This window comes from Micropterus salmoides, unplaced genomic scaffold (assembly GCF_014851395.1).
Source record: "Micropterus salmoides isolate LMB-PRFRI ecotype aquatic unplaced genomic scaffold, ASM1485139v1 Ms_hic_scaffold_20, whole genome shotgun sequence".
NCBI lineage: Eukaryota > Metazoa > Chordata > Actinopteri > Centrarchiformes > Centrarchidae > Micropterus > Micropterus salmoides.
Window position 1 is genome coordinate 28,798,856 of NW_024041151.1, and position 22,282 is coordinate 28,821,137.

The 22,282-nt window shown below is 42.8% G+C and overlaps 1 protein-coding gene across 1 annotated transcript; it reads left to right on the forward strand.

The window, feature by feature from the left end:
- Positions 1-2,310: 2,310 nt before the first annotated feature.
- On the forward strand, positions 2,311-14,336 carry hmgcs1 (3-hydroxy-3-methylglutaryl-CoA synthase 1 (soluble)). The gene is made up of 10 exons (XM_038733206.1): positions 2,311-2,453; positions 3,929-4,377; positions 5,015-5,140; positions 5,625-5,789; positions 6,561-6,729; positions 8,053-8,223; positions 8,656-8,762; positions 8,892-9,017; positions 9,799-9,953; positions 11,639-14,336. Exons 2-10 carry the CDS (start codon positions 3,930-3,932, stop codon positions 11,714-11,716), a joined length of 1,545 nt encoding a protein of 514 aa, XP_038589134.1. The 5' UTR covers positions 2,311-2,453; position 3,929; the 3' UTR covers positions 11,717-14,336.
- The last annotated feature ends 7,946 nt before the right edge of the window (positions 14,337-22,282 follow it).

Below are 22,282 nucleotides of genomic sequence, written 5' to 3' on the forward strand. Positions count from 1 at the left end.
TTAAATTTGCGCACTGGCAGTCGGGGCCGTCTCCCGGTGGCCTGAGTGCTGTTTGCCGTTAATTATCAACAGAACCAGCGGCAGTAATGACAAAGAAAGCTTTTTTTAATAGCAGGAGAATCCACGCAACGGGCGCGTCTCACTCGCGAGGGTGCGCGCGCCATCCAGACTTTTGCCAAACGAGAATAAAAGTTCCATCTGTCACAGGGCGGCCACAGTTCATCACCTGATAGTACGATCTCTGGAAATCACACGCCGCTAGTCGCATGCACACACGCATCAACACGACGTTTAGACAGTGCGTGAGTGTGCGTGGCCGATCAGTATGAAGAAAACATGCACAGGAGAACGAGAGAAAGAGAAAAGGCAGAGCTGAGACGGAGAAAAGCCAAAAGGGAAGTGCGGTTAAATGCGGTAAAATGACATGGTGGTGTTAAAAAAAGAACAATTCAAAGACAGCAGGGCTTCCCTCATATCACCTCATATCACAGCATATCGTCATATCAAAACTACCTTTCCAGAGTTGGTTCTATGTTTCAGTAAAATTTTTCATGCCATGTAGGAAAGCAGAAGGTGCGTTGTGGAAATAATCCGGGAAAATAAAGACCTGTTTACTCAGGTGGACGTATCTTCAGTTACTCACAGCTACCAGAGCTTCATGGTGATAAACATAAATCCAGTCAGAACTCTGAGGAAATGCAGATGCAAAACAATCCAAAAGTGCACACATTTTTCTTAGACAAACATTATTTGTTGTTCTTTGCTCTTTGTTTCTAATGCAGATCGTTTTCCTACTCTGTATTACAGTAGGCCTATTTGCTGTTATAAATAAATATTGTTTTTGATGAGTTTTATTTTATGTTTATGTAATCTTTTCTATTAATCTTTTACATCCATGCCACACTTTTATTATATACAATAAGAAGCTACACTTTTTATGTTTTTATCTTAATAGACTACATGTTTAAAAAAAAGGAGCATTACACACAACCTTATCAGAGCTAAATGATAATATTGGTAAATTTTAGCAGGCCATAGTCAACTTCAATCAATAAATGTAATTTCCCAACAACATAAACGTGGTTAGTGAAAATACTGTGTGACTAGTAACTTTGGAAAACCACTAGCCACATTGACTAGTGAGCAAAAAAGTGTGACAAGCCCTGTGTGTGAGTGCAGGAAGGTCACACACATTTAAATATGTTGTGAGGCACCAAGTGCAGCCTTCACAATTTGTCTCATTTTCCCATAAGACAAAATAATTTACTCAAGTTCTGTACTTACATATAATTTAAAGGTACTTAAACTTACTTTAATATTACTGTGGTATGCTACTTAATACTTCAGTTCAGAAGGAATTATTGAATCTTTTACTCCACTACATGTATCGGACAGCTTTAGTCACTAGGGTCTCTGCAGATTTACATTTTACACATTTTAATTTATTATCAGTTTATATTATATGAGGCAATTTTAGACATCAAAGTACCCGGCTACAACATTAAAATGTTGTTTATACATCTGTATGTCAGAATCCTGTGTAATACTATATCACACTCAAAGAGGTAATTCATTCTGCTTTGAAGAGGGTACTTTTTTCTTTTTTTTTTTTTACTTTTGGCACCTTCATTATATTTTATATATAATACTTAAGTAGCCTACATTTGTTTAGTCACTTGGTACTCTGTGGCAAAAATTAGTAACATTTTGAAAGCCCTCTCACCAGATGAAGACAAAGACTTCTCACAGATGGGCTGAACTGAACTTGGGGGCTACTTCAAAAGGTGTATGACTTATGTATGTCTGCCTTAAATGTTTCTAAATAGTTTTAGTTGGGTAGAATGTAGGAATATGTTAAAACAGCACTGACATAATTTACAATAATCCACAATGGCTTGCATTCAAACTTTTGACTGGTACTCTAATAGTGAATGAATTACATCTCTTTGGAAGAGAGTTCTTGCAGTATTAGTACCTCGATCATTGCCGGCAATATTAAAGTAGTAAAAAGGCAGGACAGAGAACCCACAGACTGTTTGCACTGACACCTGTTGCCATGGAGTGTACTTCACGCGCAGCCCACTGTTGGGTCTTCACATACGGTGTATGGAATATCTACCGCGCCAGGAATTACTTTCCCATTCTGATTGGCTCCTTCTCTCTCACCAGACATCGTACAACTCACACCATTGGACCGCCTGCACGGCTATGGCGCGTGGTTGTGAGTCCTAATCTCCGATTGGCCAGAAACCTCCGGGACTTGGTAGCGCCGATGTCGTCTGTGAGCTGTGATTGGACGGGAAGCCAGGTGCCGAAGAGCAGGCTCTACGCCGCGCTGTCACCGTCAAGATATATAAACACACTCCTGCCCGAGCGAAGGAGTCTGGTGGGCTGGACGCGAATAACAACGTAGTAATAACTGTTACCATCACTGGAGTTAACTTCACGCACAGGTGAGAAGCATAATGCCGCTTCGTATGTTTAATTCATAAGAAAGCACACAAGAATATCACTGTGTATTCGTTTTTAATGTGTTTTTAATCATAGAGGATAACTCATCAGAAGCCTGGGATCTCGTGTGTCTGTGTGGGATGTTAGGCTTTTATAAGAAATGTTGCTCATTTATGTTATTCTTGCTAGCACATTTCTAATACATTTTGGATACCAATGTCATTAGACACAAGTCGGCTTACGTTAAATCAAGCTGCTGTAACCTTAGGTAAATACTAGCCCCATGAGTTTGATAGGAAGCGGGTCCGTCCGCTATTTTGTCCGGGTGAGTTAACGCTAGCAATCCAACTGGCTGAATCATGTTTTGGCTCCAGTCAAATTCGGTTTCCTGACTAGGGATTTTATCCAGCTAAGCTATATGTTTTCTTTAAACCCTGGTCAAATAACATCACTGCTTTAAGCAACAAACCAGTCTTTTCTTACATATTGACAGTGGGACAGTCTAACGGGTTAACTTGCCGATCATGAACGACTTAAATTCTTGGAAATCCCGTTGACCTTTCCCCCAGTTTTTCTCCCCTCAATCGATATCTGTCTCCCAAACACACGCTTTACGAAGCTGTTTAGGTACGTGTAGTAAGCAATATCAGCTAACAGCTAGCTGTCAAACCTAGCTAAAACGTTAGACCAAACACATGCTACATCAACCTAGCTAACGTTAGTTCTGAAAATGTCCTGCTTATGCCTTTTTATATGGTTATATGTATGTGGTATGCTGTCTTTTTCTAAGCCAGTGGCATGTGTAGTTATTTTGGTTAGTGCGTAAAAACGTCAAAGTGTCATACCACTAGTGCAAATATCTCAGCTAACATGCTAGCTAGACAATGTTCTCAGTAACCTTGCCAGACCCAAACCCTTAATGTTAGCTGGGACATTTCTAAGCTAACGGTAAAATAATGACACGAACTTGATGTCTCATGGCTAATGTTAACGTTACCTAACTCCTGATTCTACTTTGAAACACCAGGGTTATTCGTTTAACTATTTTTAATCATCAAACTGCAGCCTTCTGAAACCTGTCCAGTGGAAGAGAAAGCTAAATTGCCAGAAGTTGCTTGCCTTTTTGATGTTATTCTGAAATAGCTGGTGCTCTTTGGTGGTGTATAACATTAACCTTCTGGATGGATGTAACATATTAGGCTAGTATTCTTCAAGCAGTGTCAGTATGTTGCACTTTGACCTACTTAACAATGTTATAACAGTTTTGGGAGCTGGAGCCTGTGCATGTGTAGCTATGAGTAGTGTATGTTTATGAGTGAATGTATCAACCACCCTTTTTATTCACCCATTCCAACATTAGCAGTCAGGAGGCAATGTAGGCACACAGTTAATTACTGTAAACCAGTTGTAGTACTCAATACACAACGTATGAACTTAAAATAATGCTGAACATGAAACCCCTTCTGAACCCTTTCAGGATGCCTGGATCAGCTTCAATCAGTTGCTTGGGACCATGGCCCAAAGATGTGGGTATAATTGCCATGGAGCTGTACTTCCCATCCCAGTATGTGGACCAGGCAGAGCTGGAGCAGTTTGACGGCGTGCCAGCTGGTAAATACACTATTGGCCTGGGCCAAGCTCGCATGGGTTTCTGCTCGGACCGTGAGGACATCAACTCTTTGTGCCTGACCGTGGTCCAGAGGCTGATGGAGAGGAATGGCCTGTCCTATGACAGCGTGGGTCGACTGGAGGTCGGCACTGAGACCATCATAGACAAGTCCAAGTCTGTCAAGACAGTCATCATGCAGCTGTTTGAGGACTCAGGCAATACAGATGTAGAAGGCATTGACACCACAAACGCCTGCTACGGTGGTACAGCTGCACTCTTCAATGCTGTCAACTGGGTGGAGTCCAGCTCGTGGGATGGTGAGTGAACAAACTTGTTTTAACTGTATGTTGATGTCTTTTATTTTTCCATTGGTTAATTGCTTTGTCTATAAAATGTCAGATAAAATGCCTGAGTTTCCAAGAGTCAAAGGTAGAGCCCGACTGATATGAGATTTAAGATAAAAAATGATTATTCCTAACATTTGATATGTGTGTCTGAGAGACTTCACCAAGATAACATAACAAAATACAGTTTAAAAATAAACATTTTTTATTGTCATAAATATAACTTTGAACAAAGTACAGCTTCTTTTTGGGGCTCCAAACGTGTGTGCGCCAACAGGGGAGTTGCAGACAGACAGACTATGAAGCGACAACACTCATAACATGATTAAAGGATCGGTCTTCCGTCTCTCCATTTCTTTTTTTGTTTTAATTGTCATTTATCGGCAGTTATAAACACTAATATCGAATTATCTGCAATTAGGTCATATCGGCTGATAATATCGGCACACCAGTTTATCAGTGGGGCTCTAGTCAAAGGGCACATTCACTGTGATCTGAACAGTGTTCACTACACATTCCCTTTGCTGATACTTCCATTTGAGTAGAGAGATTTGTGTTCGTATTGTTGTTTTTTTTTTAATTAGCTTCTCCTCATGTTTTCTGTCTGCAGGACGTTATGCTTTGGTGGTAGCAGGGGACATTGCTGTCTACGCCACTGGAAGTGCCCGACCTACAGGGGGTGCTGGTGCCGTGGCCATGCTGGTCGGGCCTAATGCTCCTCTGGCCTTTGAACGAGGTCAGTAAAGTTAAACAAATCTTTTTTATGTGCTCAGTTTGTCAGGCAGCCCACTTCATTGACTGACTTTTTGATAAGACCCCACTGTTCCGAATGTTTAGTGATTACGTCAATGAAGTTTTAAATTAAATCTTCCTAGCTGCACCACTGAGATGCATACCTTTAGAAATTGGAAGGAACCTGTCTATTTGATTTTTACAATGTAAACTAGTTAGATGAGCTATTGTATGTGTTAATTAGGTGTTGATTGAACTGTATATCTAAATACCAAAAACTAGCTCAGCAAATGTGGGGAAGTTTATTAGCAGCAGTACTTTTAGGTGAGCGTTACGCAAAATGTAATCTGGGAAAAGATATCTTCAGAAATGTAGCCATCTTTGTGTAGACAGTGCAGTCAGTCATGCATACATAGAAGGAACTGAATTGAGTGTGTGTTCAGCACAGTATGAGTGTGTTTCTGACAACTGCTGTGGCTGTGGTGCAGGTCTGCGAGGAACCCATATGCAGCATGCATATGATTTCTACAAGCCAGACATGGTGTCAGAGTACCCTGTAGTGGACGGCAAGTTGTCGATCGAGTGCTACCTGAGTGCCTTGGACCGCTGCTACTCTGTGTACCGCAACAAGATCCACGCACAGTGGCAGAGAGGTGAGTTAAAATGGTTGTCTGGGATCAATAAAGATGGATCCTCCCAACATTTTATATTCTGACAGTTAGAATAAGTAAACTGAAAGCTTAAATCAGCTCTTCATCAGGCACAGAGGTATCAGACACTTAATACTGCCATATAATATAAGAGCAGTTGTAAGTTGACAGTAACAGTCTGATGCATCTTTGCCTGTTGTATGTGTTGGTCAGAGTTCCTTTCTGTCCTGGTCTGATAATTGCCTAATAAGTTAAGAGGGTTTAGGACATTACCTTCTTGCTGTGCTAAGAAGTTTATTTAAGTTCAGTGACCATAAAGTTAAATGAGATGAGCCTTTAACCTGATGTGCCAACGTGTGCAATATCTGAGACCACGAGGCTATTAAAGACCCAGACTAAACCACTCATAAGCAGCACAACGTTTCCTCTGCGCTTAATTTAAGGTCATTTAATGGGGCCCAGCGCAACTACACATCAGCTCTTTGGCCTACTGGTGTATTTCTGACCTTGAAATAGGTATTTTTGTACCTAGCACGGTGTGCATGCTGCAGAGGTAAGAGGAGAGATGCAACACGATGAGAGCTGTATGCAGATAAAGCAGAGCACGGCAAAGCGTTGGGATTTGGGTGGGAAGTGTTCTCACTGCTCTTTGCAACGGTGCCCATGAAATGGAGCCCGGTGTGTTAGGAATCCTTGAGACCAACAAATCATTTAAAACAGGAACACATGTTTTCCAAGCTTGTGTGGTCTAATCCTCCTCCTTCTTCTTGACAGAGGGTTCAGAGAAGCGCTTCAGCCTGGACGACTTTGGCTATCTTGTGTTCCATTCCCCATACTGCAAGCTGGTGCAGAAGTCGTTGGCCAGACTGATGCTGAATGACTTTCTGAGCCACCCCAGCCCAAACACTGAGACAGGACCCTTCACAGGCCTTGACGCCTTCAGGTACAGTCAGCACAAAATAGCTGCACAGAAGACAGGGTTTTGGTCCTTGAATATAAAAAGCCTCTTGATTAGTGTCCTGCTTTTAAGGACTAATAAAGGACCTCTGCATTTAAAGAAGCACTCATCCACCCTACTCCGTTGTTGTTTTAAAACAGAGTTTTAAAAAGAATCCAATCTCCGTCCACAGCAGCGTTTTAGCTGCCTATCAGAGTTGATCTCCGTCCACGTTAAAACGACTGAAACATGCACATCTACTTCATGTACTCGTCACATTCTCGTACACTGGGCATGCATGTGCTGACGTAAACTTGAAGTAGATGGTCTTTCTCTTCCCTAGCTACAGAAGATTTGGCTAAAAAAGAAAAAAAGAAATGCAGACAAAGAACCACACCAGATATTTTTTGCAGGGACCAATAACGAGCTGGGACTGTTACTGAATGTAACACGGGAGTTTAAAGCGGCTGTGGCGGTGGAAAACAGACTAGGAGTCGTTGCGAAGTAAACTGCAACATACACAGTACAAGTGTAGGCTGTTAGTGTTATTTGTACGGTACAAAATATTTGAATAAAAATACCAAATCAAAAACTCTGTCAGTAGCATCCTGTTTCTGCTTTGCATGACTTATGAGACCCAATCACAGAGCCAAACATGAGCATCTGTGTCAAGTCCTCCGTTTTTTTCCGTCTTCACTAAAACTCTCTCCGGAGTTTCAAAACGAAAACAAGGTCAGCGGCATTTTCAAACATCTCAAACATCTTCAAACGTCTTCGTTTTTGCTGTTTTAGTCTGGACGAGGGGTGCAAACGTAGCAAAAGGTGACAGTAGTGTGGATGGGGCCTTAAGATATAGATTCTGAAGTTCCTCTCTGTGTGTACAGTAAAAAAACAAAACAAAACAAGCTTACAGTCACAAGCTTCACTTCTGCATTCATGTGGTCTGTCAGTATCAGACAGTTGTTCCATGATGATGAATCAGTCTGCCTCAGCCACTTAAAACCTGCTCCTGATTAGTTTTGGCTGAAAGCTGACGTTACAACAGTCATTAAACTGGAGTCCAGCTAAGCTTGCTTTATAGCCCGAAGATAAACATGTGGAGCTACTTCATGAAACCATGAAATGTCCCTCTGGTAAAACATGTAAAATACTAAGCTTTGAAGACACTACAGTTAACAATGTATCTGTGTAGCAAACAAAAGGACCCTAGGAAAATCTGTGGAAGCACAACTCAGTTATTTTGTGGCAACACAAAGAAACACTGTGTGGTGATTCTGTTGCTAATCTCGTGTCTGTGTCTGTGTCTGTGTCTGTGTCTGTGGATTGCAGAGACATACAGCCAGAAGAGACTTATTTTGACCGGGATGTGGAGAAGGCCTTCATGAAGGCCAGTGCCGATCTGTTTGAAAAGAAGACCAAGTGCTCCTTACTGATCTCTAACCAGAACGGAAACATGTACACCCCCTCTGTCTACGGCTGCCTGGCCTCACTCATTGCACAGTATGTGTCAGTGTGTTCATTCATTCATCCACTAGGCCTTAACAAATATTCAAAATATTATCGAACTTGGAATATCTATGGTTATGATATCTAAACCATGACTCAATTACAAAATCTGTAAAAATGACTGCAATATATTTTATTTTTCAGCCCTATCATCCTTTGTATTTAATCACTTGCTACAAATGTGTTCAAGAAACAGGAAGTCGTAGTTCATCCCTCTAGAACATTGTGTATACCAACCTACCAGAAAAACAAAATGTCTCTGTAACATAGTGTCTGTGTTAAAGACTTGAAGCAGAGAAAAGCAGAAACAAAACAATATAAAATGTGTCTGCTGAAGACGAGACGCTCAAACAAAGAATACTACTGATTACAACTGAGTCACAGTGTTGCAGTATGTGAGGACAATCCTTGTTTCCTCTGTTGCAGGCACACACCTTCAGAGATGGCAGGGCAGAGGGTCGGAGTTTTCTCCTACGGATCAGGATTTGCTGCTACTCTGTATTCTCTCAGAGTCACACAGGACCACACACCCGGTAAGTCAGCCACGGCTCAGTTCAGCTGTCTGATGTGGATGAAATGAGAATGTACAGTCATTATAAAGTCATAGAAACGAATGGTAGCGTGTTCTTCCATGTGACCTGTTGACGGTTTGTTCGTTTCAGGATCTGCTCTGGACAAACTTGTGTCCAGCCTGAGTGACCTGAAGGTCAGGCTGGACTCCAGGAAGAAGGTTTTGCCTTCTGTCTTTTCTGAGAACATGAAGCTGAGAGAGGAGACGCATCACCTAGGTATGACCCTGCTGTCGCTGCTGCTCATGTCTGATTCTGAAGGAGCCATTCTGATTGGTTATTTGCAGTGACCATCCACAAGCCTTCTACACAAGTCTGTCAGGAAGTAAAGTTCTTAGAAACTTCCTGTCTTTTGGGAGGTAGTCACAACTATGGCTGTGTTGGAAACGGGCTAAACTGCTGTCCCAGAAGGTGTCTAACAGGACAGCGAGGCATCCAGTGCTGTTCCAAACGGCTGGAACGATCTCTTCCTGTCTCCTGAGATGCCTTCAAGCTGCCCCAGTAACGGCCAGTTTTGAAGGCAGCATCGATGGTGACTTGATGCTGACTATTACCCATAAAGCAGCGCGGCTGCGGCCGCCATAGCTTTCGAAAACTGGTCAAAATGGCAACAAACAAGCCGAATTAGACAAATATACATTTTTTTGTAGTTTTCTCGCTTTGATTTTTGAAAAGCTAGCTAGAACTAAACACTGAGCTATCACATTAGCCCGCGACTGTAACCAACCAAGTTTGTTCAGTATGATTTCTGAGGCGTCTGTAAGCCGTTTGGCTTTTCTTCTGACAGCCAGAAGAGACGCAAGACGGCGTGCTGACGTCACACGTTGAGAGAGTCTTTTCCCAGTAAAGAACACTTTACTGGCCCAAACTCTGGCTACAAGAGCCTTGACATGGTGTCAGCAGCACTCACTGATTGAATCTCACAACCGGGACTTGATTTGATATTTAGTATCCTGCATGTCTCACTGTTATCTTTTTTTATTCCACTCTGTCCGTACAGCCAATTACATCCCTCAAGGCTCGGTGGAGGATCTGTTCCCAGGGACTTGGTACCTGACGCGAGTGGATGACAAACACCGCCGGGAATACGCCCGAAGATCTCTGGACGGCGACCTGCCAGCAGAGCCAGAACTCCGCTGCAGCACTGCCACCGAGGTACAGGATGAACAGATGTTAGGACTGTTTCCTGCTTTGAACATCATATCTAATGTAGATCGAAGGATACATACACAGCCTCTATATGTAAATGTGGTGTATGACCCGAGGGGGGGTACAAAGTGATTATTAATTGGTGTACATTTGAGATGAGGATCATTCTGACTTATTACAAATGTGGCAATGTCAAGAAACAAATTATGACGGGTTATAATCACTGATAGTAGTGATGGACAAAACTGGAAAATTTGACCTAAGTTGTGATAAACCAGAATCATCCTTGAAGACAACATCATGCATGTATGCACGTTGCTTTTACTCTGCTGTTAAAAGGGTACTCCATCGATTTGTCACTGCACGTATTTAAATCTGCTGCCTGCATTACCCATAGTGCTACTCGACCTTGTGGCCAGATATTGGGGTGTGTTATGTTAGTAGTGGTGAATGGAGCCTACTGCAGAGATGAGCAGCGTAGGTCAGGTGAGCTCACTTCTTTCAGACTTGTAGTCTTCAGCCCCAACCGATGCTGACTCGTGTGACATCACTTGAGGCCATTTACACAGCTCCCTCTGGAAACACTAAAGAAGAGAGAAGAAGAAGTGAAACCCACCCTGCACGTTTCAAACTATAAGCCTGCCAGAAAGTGGATGAATTACACCTCTTGAGCTGCCATATGGCTTTTAATGTGAAACATCTGGAGGAAGGAAGTGATGGGTTTCATTAATGATTGGGGGGGAGGCAGCAAAGTAGAAGCAACTGGAAATAATTAGTAAATGATGAACATTCTCTCACAGAATGTCTTTCTGTGAGAGAAGAGTTGATTGGAGACTGTGACATGAATGTTATTGCACTGCTGGGATTAGTGCTGTGTAAATGTACACATGCTGATTTTATCAGGGTCATATGATTGAGGATAAACATGGGGGACGTGCTTTTTTTTTTTTGCATCGACAGGAGCAGATCAGAAAACAGGATGGCTTCTAACTAAAATGCTAAAATAAACAAATATATATCAGGGGGAATCAGAAATAAAAGCCTAGCTCTAATGGAAGCCCGTTTCTGAAATAAAGGTCTGGTTCTCCCGGCAATTGAGGCCACTGTTTGGAACTCATAGTATGTTAAATATTGAAACATGCCGAAGCATATCCAGCCGTGGAATTGTCAGTACTGGATGTCGAAATGTTGCTGTGACATGCTGCTCACATATTCATGGCAAGGCAAGTTTATTTATATAAAAGCTTATATATAAAAACACCATTCAACAACCAGGTAATTCATTTAGCTTTTTATAAGGCATTTAAAAGACATTAAGAGAAGAAACACAAGATTTAGATTAGACTGGCTTTATTGTCCACCTCTGTGGAAATGCGTCAGTACAGCAAAGTTATATACAATCCACCTAACACAGCACACATTAAAACATGTGCAAAGAAAAATGAAGTGCAAGGGAACACAAATGTCACTAGCCCTGATGGGAAAGAACTGGGAGTTTGAGCGGAGGTTTATGGGAGTTTGTGGTGCATCAAAACTGAACGCTGCTTCTCCACGCTTGGTTCTGCCTCTGGGGACAGTAAGCAGACGACCTAAGAGGTCTGGATGGTTCATAACAAAGAAGCAGATAAGCTGTCAGTGCTTTATAAACCAACAGTTCATTCATGATATTTGCCGTTTGTTTTCCCCTCCAGCACATCCCCAGTCCAGTCAAGAAGATGCCTCGCATCCCTGCAGCCGCCGCCGGCCCTGAGGCTGCCGTCAGCAACTGAGAGCACTCAGCTTACCTCTGAGAGGTATCAAGGTCCAACCGTTTGTAATAACTAGACAACACTAGAGGTCAGAAGGCTACCAAGAGACGACAGTGTCCCCTCCGAAATCATTATACGGTAACTTAATTAGGTTGGAGAAGCTGTAGACACTCATCAACTGCCTGTACCCTTCCCATCATGCTCCCGGTTGTCCACATGTAATACGTTGGACATTAAACTCACATATTTGACCTCAGACTATTTAATCTCAATAACTGTTTGTTTTAGCGATCCTCTGTTTCAAAGTTTACACTTCTACATATTTTCATTTTGCTTTTGTGCAAAATGGACAGTTGTATATTTGGGAGGAGCACAGGCAGACGTTTGTAGATATCGAGTTACACAAGCAGACTTCCTCCTGGCAGCTGGCAGCCAGGGACAGGAAGAGGAAATGGACATAATTAATGTGGCTTCGGACCTCCTGCTGATAAAAGAAGAAAGGGAAGTGGGCCTCAGCTGTGTTAATGGATCAAAATAGTGCTGCTGCCACGGCAACCCAGAGACAGAGCTCATATCCCCACTGTTTGTGTTCAATACCTCAGTCTTCTATTAAAAAAAATGTGGTCACTTTTCTACAGGTGAGTCTGTGACCAAATATCAGGAACAGGACTCAAGACTCAATAGTGGTACTCCACCCAGAAGGGTTCAGAGTCCTCTCTCAGCCTGCACACAGAGGGCGGAGTCTTACTTTAAACTGCTGTCGCTGAGCTCGTGTCGGCAACGTGTGAAATTGATAGGAGACATTCATTCTGTTCCATAGACATGTGATACACCACCAGTGTCCTCCATCATTGTAGTATTTCCTTTTTGCTTTTTACTGCCATGAAATGTCTAAACTCATCGAGTGTAGTCATCACACACATCACCTTGGAGCTGGACATTTTGACTTATTATTTTGGTAATGTTTGTGTAGGCTCGATGATTTATCCAGTTCCAGCATTATCGGTTGCAGCCCATTTTTTTTTTTCTCCAAACAGTGAAATATTATAAATAGAGAAAGAGATGTGTGTTGTCATTGCAGCATTATGGACTGCAGTAGTCTCTTCTTATTGTAATGTTGCTCAGCAGTAAACACACAATAGTGTGGGTTTAGACTTTTCTAAACTAACAATTAAAAGGAAAAATATTACACCGGTGTCATACTTAAAAGGTGCAATCAGCAAAATATGGCTGTTTAGTAGTGACACTACAACCCTGTCAGCTTTAAAAAAAAAAGAAAAAAAAAAAGATTTATATTGGGACTTGACTCAAATCAAAGGTGTTTCTAATATTTTGGTCACCCCATTTATATCAATGAACGCAGACAAACTATTAAACACCTCTTTTTGTAATGCAAAATGGCCGTGATGTTGAATCGCCATCTCGAAAAACAAACTGAACCATAGAGCCTTGATGAAAATAGGATTTATTGCATTAGGCTGCATTAGTTTTAGAGTTTAACAAGAAACTGGAAACAGTGTAATGTGCCATGTAACCAGTTTCAGCTGTGTATTTCCTTCCTGCATAAGCTGACAGGTGCCGAGCAAGGCATGTTAGGTTCCTCACCCGTCCTACAGACATACTGCACCTTTGCTCCAGTTTTTACTCTGGCTTTACTGACATTAAACCAAGCTCAGAGGAGGTGATGGATAGTTGAGGGATCTCCAGCAAATACACGAGCTGCGTTGGCTCAGCCTCAATAAAGAGTCAATAACATATTATTGATTGCACCTTTAAGGGTATGCACTGAATCAGACAGCTAATTATGGAGCATTATGCAAGAGCTGTTTGTGTTGGGAAACCACATTTCCAGACATTTTGACTCTCTCCTCATTTCACATTCCTATCAACTTCTCACAATGAAACAGCTGCTGAGAATGTGAACTCCGGTGTTGTTGTCTGTCCCATCTGTATCTTTCAGATGGCTGAGTGTAACCTTAACTCATTCTGAAGCCTTAATGTTAAAGGGCTTTGTTTTGTGACGTTATAGGTCAGGAGAATTTAATGCAAGAACTGTTCTCTGTGTGTTTAAATGTGTTGTTTTTGATTTTGATTTGATTTGATTTGACAATAGCAGCTATCAGCAAGAAACCAAATGTTGAAACTGATGGGGCTCAGGCAGAACACGTCAGCCTTAAAGGAATGGTGTTGCTGTGTACATGTCGGAGGTTGGACTGACTCGTAGACTTGCACGCAGGGTTCAGAGGAGTCGTGACAGCTGATGTCAGGGTGACTGCGTTCTTGAGAAGCCTTACAATAAGCATGTATGGACTGTAAACTACAAAGCTCGTCTTCTAATAATGTACAGATATTCTTTTTTTTTCTTTTTTAATTGTACAGTCAGAGTTGGTTCATCTGGAGCCGAGCCGTGCTCAATGCAGCGTCACAGACACACACAGTGTCACTGAGTGTCTTGGTATGACTAAGATTACATCTGTGTGGCGTCTCAGAGGTCACTTGATCTTTACCAATGTTGATGTCCATGTACATCTGTAAGATGATTTATGCTGTGTAGATGTGAACGAATGGATGTCTCAGATTAAATTTATCCAGACACTTTGTGTAAACATGTAGATTCAGAATAAATGAACACTCAACCTGTGTGGTATGTGTATGATTAGTTTTTTCCCTGCAACAACCATAATCATGAAAAACACATTTTGAGATGCATTCCTATGATCTGTCGGAATTTTATTGAAACAAGAGATTATGTACTCGCAGCGTTTGGAAAATTAACAGTGGGACATACACAGAGTAAAGGTGCAGCAAAATATTATGTCCCCACACCACACAGCTTACACCATTCTTCCAACACCATGGTGACATGTCAGAATTTCCATACCTAAAACAAAACTAAAAAAGCTCTGAACCCTTTTCTTCCCATTGTATCTTAAGGATACAGACATTTTACTAACAATTTAAAAGAAAGTAACAAACCAAAAAGTACATGAGTTGAAATATTTTGCAGAAGAGATTTCACCTTATCATTTATTAAACTACATGTGAAATACTGCCTCACTTTATTAGCCACAGAAATCCTATACTCCTATACGATAACTGTGGCCCCATTCCACATAAAACATGTAGCATAACTGCTACATCACAAGTAACAGCTTGTATGGTTCATAGCATCAAACTCATAAATCCAATAACATTCTCTTTGCTAAATGACTGTTTACAACACAAACCTTTTTTGCTTGTAGGTGACCTAATAGAGAAATCTACAGGCACTAGGGGGAACACAGAAACATAAAAGGGACCACGAGATGTTCTCCTTCAGATTTGGTGTTGGCATTTGATGTGTTCACATGTTGTATGCTGGCACTGGATCTCCTCAGCCAGGCTCAATAAACCACGCTATGTTAAGTCTTCATCAGTCTCACAACAATATCATTTCAACAGTCATTATTTTCCTAGTAGTGCTTATCTGTTCATAGATTCAGTCCTTCACTTTTTGAATCTATTATTGCTATAGCCTCTCTGTCAGAGACACTTTGGGGAAGTCAAATGCCAATTGGAGAATCAAAACGGGTCAGGCCAGCCCTGGGTAGTGAGAGCAAGTTACGCATAGTCCCTATGCCTGAGCTGTACCACATGATGGCAGCATTCTGCATCTTCAGAAGATCCCCATGACTGAGAATGTGAATTCATTTATAATCCCCATATATTCACCAATTTAACTGTTCCTGTTTCAGGAACACAGAGGAGGAAGCTTTTGTCATTTCAGGAATGTCTTGTGTGACCAGCTGATGACATTCTAGCCAGTTCTTTGGCTGTTTGAGCAAATAAATATAAGCCATATCACTCAGTGACTTTAAAAGAATGGCTGATAGTATGAGGCCATTTACAATCTACTAAGCAACTAAAACAAGGAAAATGATGCAAATTCAAATGACTTGTGGACCAAGAGGAGGTCAGGGACTTAATAACAGTCAACTGTTGACAATCCTGATAACATTAAAGAATATGCATTTATTTCAAATATTATAAATATAATTAAGACTCTTAAAAGTGCCAAAGAAGATCTTAACATGTAAAGGTAAACCAACCCCAATGGAGGACTCCATGGACCAGCAAAAGGCTCCAGGACACCTGGAAAACCTTTTGGGACGCAGCAAGATGATCATGGACACCAGGGCAGAGCCCTCACTTGCTCAGTCGAAAGTAACACAAAGGAGTATTGAAAGTATGGAGGGTCGAAAGTAACACACAGGAGGGTTGAAAGTAAGGAGGGTCGAAAGTAACACACAGAAGGGTTGAAAGTAACACACAGGAGGGTCAAAAGTAACACACAGGAGGGTTGAAAGTAAGGAGGGTCGAAAGTAACACACAGGAGGGTCGAAAGTAACACACAGGAGGGTTGAAAGTAAGGAGGGTCGAAAGTAACACACAGTAGGGTGAAAGTAAGGAGGGTCGAAAGTAACACACAGGAGAGTTGAAAGTAACACACAGGAGGGTTGAAAGTAAGGAGGGTCGAAAGTAATACACAGGAGGGTCGAAAGTATCACACAGTAGGGTTGAAAGTAAGGAGGGTCGAAAGTAACACACAGGAGGGTTGAAAGTAAGGAGGGTCGAAAGTAACACACAGTAGGGTTGAAAGTAACACACAGGAGGGTTGAAAGTAAGGAGGGTCAAAAGTAACACACAGGAGGGTTGAAAGTAAGGAGGGTCAAAAGTAACACACAGGAGGGTTGAAAGTAAGGAGGGTCAAAAGTAACACACAGGAGGGTTGAAAGTAAGGAGGGTCGAAAGTAACACACAAGGGTTGAAAGTAACACACAGGAGGGTCGAAAGTAACACACAGGAGGGTCGAAAGTAACACACAGGAGGGTTGAAAGTAACACACAGGAGGGTTGAAAGTAAGGAGGGTCGAAAGTAACACACAGGAGGGTTGAAAGTAACACACAGGAGGGTTGAAAGTAAGGAGGGTCAAAAGTAACACACAGGAGGGTTGAAAGTAAGGAGGGTCAAAAGTAACACACAGGGGGGTCGAAAGTAACACACAGGAGGGTTGAAAGTAACACACAGGAGGGTTGAAAGTAAGGAGGGTCGAAAGTAACACACAGAAGGGTTGAAAGTAACACACAGGAGGGTTGAAAGTAAGGAGGGTCGAAAGTAACACACAGGAGTATTAAAAGTATGGAGGGTTGAAAGTAACACACAGGAGGATTGAAAGTAAGGAGGGTCGAAAGTAACACAGAAGGGTCGAAAGTAACACAGGAGGGTTGAAAGTAAGGAGGGTCGAAAGTAACACACAGGAGGGTTGAAAGTAAGGAGGGTCGAAAGTAACACACAGGAGGGTCGAAAGTAACACACAGGAGGGTTGAAAGTAACACACAGGAGGGTTGAAAGTAAGGAGGGTCGAAAGTAACACACAGAAGGGTCGAAAGTAACACACAGGAGGGTTGAAAGTAAGGAGGGTCGAAAGTAACACACAGGAGTATTAAAAGTATGGAGGGTTGAAAGTAACACACAGGAGGATTGAAAGTAAGGAGGGTCGAAAGTAACACACAGAAGGGTCGAAAGTAACACAGGAGGGTTGAAAGTAAGGAGGGTCGAAAGTAACACACAGGAGGGTTGAAAGTAAGGAGGGTCGAAAGTAACACACAGGAGGGTCGAAAGTAACACACAGGAGGGTTGAAAGTAAGGAGGGTCGAAAGTAATACACAGGAGGGTCGAAAGTAACACACAGTAGGGTTGAAAGTAAGGACGGTCGAAAGTAACACACAGGAGGGTTGAAAGTAAGGAGGGTCGAAAGTAACACACAGTAGGGTTGAAAGTAAGAAGGGTCGAAAGTAACACACAGGAGGGTTGAAAGTAAGGAGGGTCGAAAGTAACACACAGTAGGGTGAAAGTAAGGAGGGTCAAAAGTAACACACAGGAGGGTTGAAAGTAAGGAGGGTCAAAAGTAACACACAGGAGGGTCGAAAGTAACACACAGGAGGGTTGAAAGTAAGGAGGGTCGAAAGTAACACACAAGGGTTGAAAGTAACACACAGGAGGGTCGAAAGTAACACACAGGAGGGTCGAAAGTAACACAGGAGGGTTGAAAGTAACACACAGGAGGGTTGAAAGTAAGGAGGGTCGAAAGTAACACACAGGAGGGTCGAAAGTAACACACAGGAGAGTTGAAAATAAGGAGGGTCGAAAGTAACACACAGGAGGGTTGAAAGTAAGGAAGGTCGAAAGTAACACACAGGAGGGTCGAAAGTAACACACAGGAGAGTTGAAAATAAGGAGGGTCGAAAGTAACACACAGGAGGGTCGAAAGTAACACACAGGAGAGTTGAAAGTAAGGAGGGTCGAAAGTAACACAGGAGGGTCGAAAGTAACACACAGGAGGGTTGAAAGTAAGGAGGGTCGAAAATAACACACAGGAGGGTGAAAGTAAGGAGGGTTGAAAGTAACACACAGGAGGGTCGAAAGTAACACACAGGAGGGTTGAAAGTAAGGAGGGTCGAAAGTAACACACAGTAGGGTTGAAAGTAAGAAGGGTCGAAAGTAACACACAGGAGGGTTGAAAGTAAGGAGGGTCGAAAGTAACACACAGTAGGGTGAAAGTAAGGAGGGTCGAAAGTAACACACAGGAGGGTTGAAAGTAAGGAGGGTCGAAAGTAACACACAGGAGGGTTGAAAGTAAGGAGGGTCAAAAGTAACACACAGGAGGGTTGAAAGTAAGGAGGGTCAAAAGTAACACACAGGAGGGTCGAAAGTAACACACAGGAGGGTTGAAAGTAACACACAGGAGGGTCGAAAGTAAGGAGGGTCGAAAGTAACACACAGGAGGGTTGAAAGTAACACACAGGAGGGTTGAAAGTAAGGAGGGTCGAAAGTAACACACAGAAGGGTTGAAAGTAACACACAGGAGGGTCGAAAGTAACACACAGGAGGGTTGAAAGTAAGGAGGGTCGAAAGTAACACACAGGAGGGTTGAAAGTAAGGAGGGTCGAAAGTAACACACAGGAGGGTCGAAAGTAACACACAGGAGAGTTGAAAATAAGGAGGGTCGAAAGTAACACACAGGAGGGTCGAAAGTAACACACAGGAGAGTTGAAAGTAAGGAGGGTCGAAAGTAACACAGGAGGGTTGAAAGTAACACACAGGAGGGTTGAAAGTAAGGAGGGTCGAAAATAACACACAGAAGGGTTGAAAGTAACACACAGGAGGGTTGAAAGTAAGGAGGGTCGAAAGTAACACACAGGAGTATTAAAAGTATGGAGGGTTGAAAGTAACACACAGGAGGATTGAAAGTAAGGAGGGTCGAAAGTAACACACAGAAGGGTCGAAAGTAACACAGGAGGGTTGAAAGTAAGGAGGGTCGAAAGTAACACACAGGAGGGTTGAAAGTAAGGAGGGTCGAAAGTAACACACAGGAGGGTCGAAAGTAACACACAGGAGGGTTGAAAGTAACACACAGGAGGGTTGAAAGTAAGGAGGGTCGAAAGTAACACACAGAAGGGTCGAAAGTAACACACAGGAGGGTTGAAAGTAAGGAGGGTCGAAGTAACACACAGGAGTATTAAAAGTATGGAGGTTGAAGTAACACAGGAGGATTGAAAGTAAGGAGGGTCGAAAGTAACACACAGAAGGGTCGAAAGTAACACAGGAGGGTTGAAAGTAAGGAGGGTCGAAAGTAACACACAGGAGGGTTGAAAGTAAGGAGGGTCGAAAGTAACACACAGGAGGGTCGAAAGTAACACACAGGAGGGTTGAAAGTAAGGAGGGTCGAAAGTAACACACAGGAGGGTCGAAAGTAACACACAGGAGGGTTGAAAGTAAGGAGGGTCGAAAGTAACACACAGGAGGGTTGAAAGTAAGGAGGGTCGAAAGTAACACACAGTAGGGTTGAAAGTAAGAAGGGTCGAAAGTAACACACAGGAGGGTTGAAAGTAAGGAGGGTCGAAAGTAACACACAGTAGGGTGAAAGTAAGGAGGGTCAAAAGTAACCACAGGAGGGTTGAAAGTAAGGAGGGTCAAAGTACACACAGGAGGGTTGAAAGTAAGGAGGGTCAAAAGTAACACACAGGAGGGTCGAAAGTAACACACAGGAGGTTGAAAGTACGGAGGGTCGAAAGTAACACACAAGGGTTGAAAGTAACACACAGGAGGGTCGAAAGTAACACACAGAGGGTCGAAAGTAACACACAGGAGGGTTGAAAGTAACACACAGGAGGGTTGAAAGTAAGGAGGTCGAAAGTAACACACAGGAGGTCGAAAGTAACACAGGAGAGTTGAAAATAGGAGGGTCGAAAGTACCACAGGAGGGTTGAAAGTAAGGAAGGTCGAAAGTAACACACAGGAGGGTCGAAAGTAACACACAGGAGAGTTGAAAATAAGGAGGGTCGAAGTAACACACAGGAGGTCGAAAGTACACACAGGAGAGTTGAAAGTAAGGAGGGTCGAAAGTACACAGGAGGGTCGAAAGTAACACACAGGAGGGTTGAAGTAAGGAGGGTCGAAGTAACACACAGGAGTTGAAGTAGGAGGGTCGAAAGTAACACACAGGAGGGTCGAAAGTAACACAGGAGGGTTGAAAGTAAGGAGGGTCGAAATAACACACAGGAGGTGAAAGTAAGGAGGTTGAAAGTAACACAGGAGGGTCGAAAGTAACACACAGGAGGGTTGAAAGTAGGAGGGTCGAAAGTAACACACAGTAGGGTTGAAAGTAAGAAGGGTCGAAAGTAACACAGGAGGTTGAAAGTAAGGAGGGTCGAAAGTAACACACAGTAGGTGAAAGTAAGGAGGGTCGAAAGTAACACACAGGAGGGTTGAAAGTAAGGAGGGTCGAAAGTAACACACAGGAGGGTTGAAAGTAAGGAGGTCAAAGTAACACACAGGAGGGTTGAAAGTAAGGGGTCAAAGTACACACAGGAGGGTCGAAAGTAACACACAGGAGGTTGAAAGTAACACACAGGAGGGTCGAAAGTAGGAGGGTCGAAAGTAACACACAGGAGGGTTGAAAGTAACACACAGGAGGGTTGAAAGTAAGGAGGGTCGAAGTAACACACAGAAGGGTTGAAAGTAACACACAGGAGGGTCGAAAGTAACACACAGGAGGGTTGAAAGTAAGGAGGGTCGAAAGTAACACACAGGAGGTTGAAAGTAAGGAGGGTCGAAAGTAACACAGGATCGAAAGTACACACAGGAGAGTTGAAAATAAGGGTCGAAAGTAACACACAGGAGGTCGAAAGTACACAGGAGAGTTGAAAGTAAGGAGGGTCGAAAGTAACACAGGAGGGTTGAAAGTAACACCAGGAGGTTGAAAGTAAGGAGGGTCGAAATAACACACAGGAGGGTGAAAGTAAGGAAGGTCGAAAGTAACACACAGGAGGGTCGAAAGTAACACACAGGAGAGTTGAAAGTAAGGAAGGTCGAAAGTAACACAGGAGGTCGAAAGTAACACAGGAGAGTTGAAAATAAGGAGGGTCGAAAGTAACACACAGGAGGGTCGAAAGTAACACACGGAGAGTTGAAAGTAAGGAGGGTCGAAAGTAACACAGGAGTTGAAAGTAACACACAGGAGGGTTGAAAGTAAGGAGGTTGAAAATAACACAGGAGGGTGAAAGTAAGGAAGGTCGAAAGTAACACAGGAGGGTCGAAAGTAACACAGGAGAGTTGAAAATAAGGAGGCGAAAGTAACAACAGGAGGTTTAAAGTAACACACAGGAGGGTCGAAAGTAACACCAGGAGGGTTGAAGTAAGGAGGGTCGAAGTAACACACAGGAGGGTTGAAAGTAAGGAGGGTCGAAAGTAACACACAGGAGAGTTGAAATAAGGAGGGTCGAAAGTAACACACAGGAGAGTTGAAAATAAGGAGGGTCGAAAGTAACACACAGGAGGGTCGAAAGTAACACACAGGAGGGTTGAAAGTAACACACAGGAGGGTTGAAAGTAAGGAGGGTCGAAAGTAACACACAGGAGGGTTGAAAGTAACACACAGGAGGGTTGAAAGTAAGGAGGGTCGAAAGTACACACAGAAGGTTGAAGTAACACACGAGGGTCGAAAGTACACACAGGAGGGTTGAAAGTAAGGAGGGTCGAAAGTAACACACAGGAGGGTCGAAAGTAACACACAGGAGGTTGAAAGTAAGGAGGTCGAAAGTAACACACGAGGGTTGAAAGTAAGGAAGGTCGAAAGTAACACAGGAGGGTTGAAAGTAAGGAGGTCAAAGTAACACACAGGAGGGTCGAAGTAACACACAGGAGAGTTGAAAATAAGGTCGAAAGTAACACACAGGAGTTGAAAGTAAGGAGGGTCGAAAGTAACACACAGGAGGGTCGAAAGTAACACACAGGAGAGTTGAAAATAAGGAGGGTCGAAAGTAACACACAGGAGGGTCGAAAGTAACACACAGGAGGGTTGAAAGTAACACACAGGAGGGTTGAAAGTAAGGAGGGTCGAAAGTAACACACAGTAGGGTGAAAGTAAGGAGGGTCGAAAGTAACACACCGTTACTGTCCGGTTTTCTGTTTTGTGTTTCCCTTGTTCTTATTAAATATACGTGACTATGACCTTGTAAATATGTAACTGCAAATGTATTTTGTCCT

Excerpts from the sequence above, each read along its gene's own strand:
- hmgcs1 (XM_038733206.1), top strand. The coding sequence starts at position 3,930 with ATGCCTGGATCAGCTTCAATCAGTTGCTTGGGACCATGGCCCAAAGAT. Across the intron at positions 6,730-8,052 it reads ACAGGCCTTGACGCCTTCAG|AGACATACAGCCAGAAGAGA; the intron begins GTACAGTCAGCA and ends TGTGGATTGCAG. Across the intron at positions 9,954-11,638 it reads GCTGCAGCACTGCCACCGAG|CACATCCCCAGTCCAGTCAA; the intron begins GTACAGGATGAA and ends TTTCCCCTCCAG.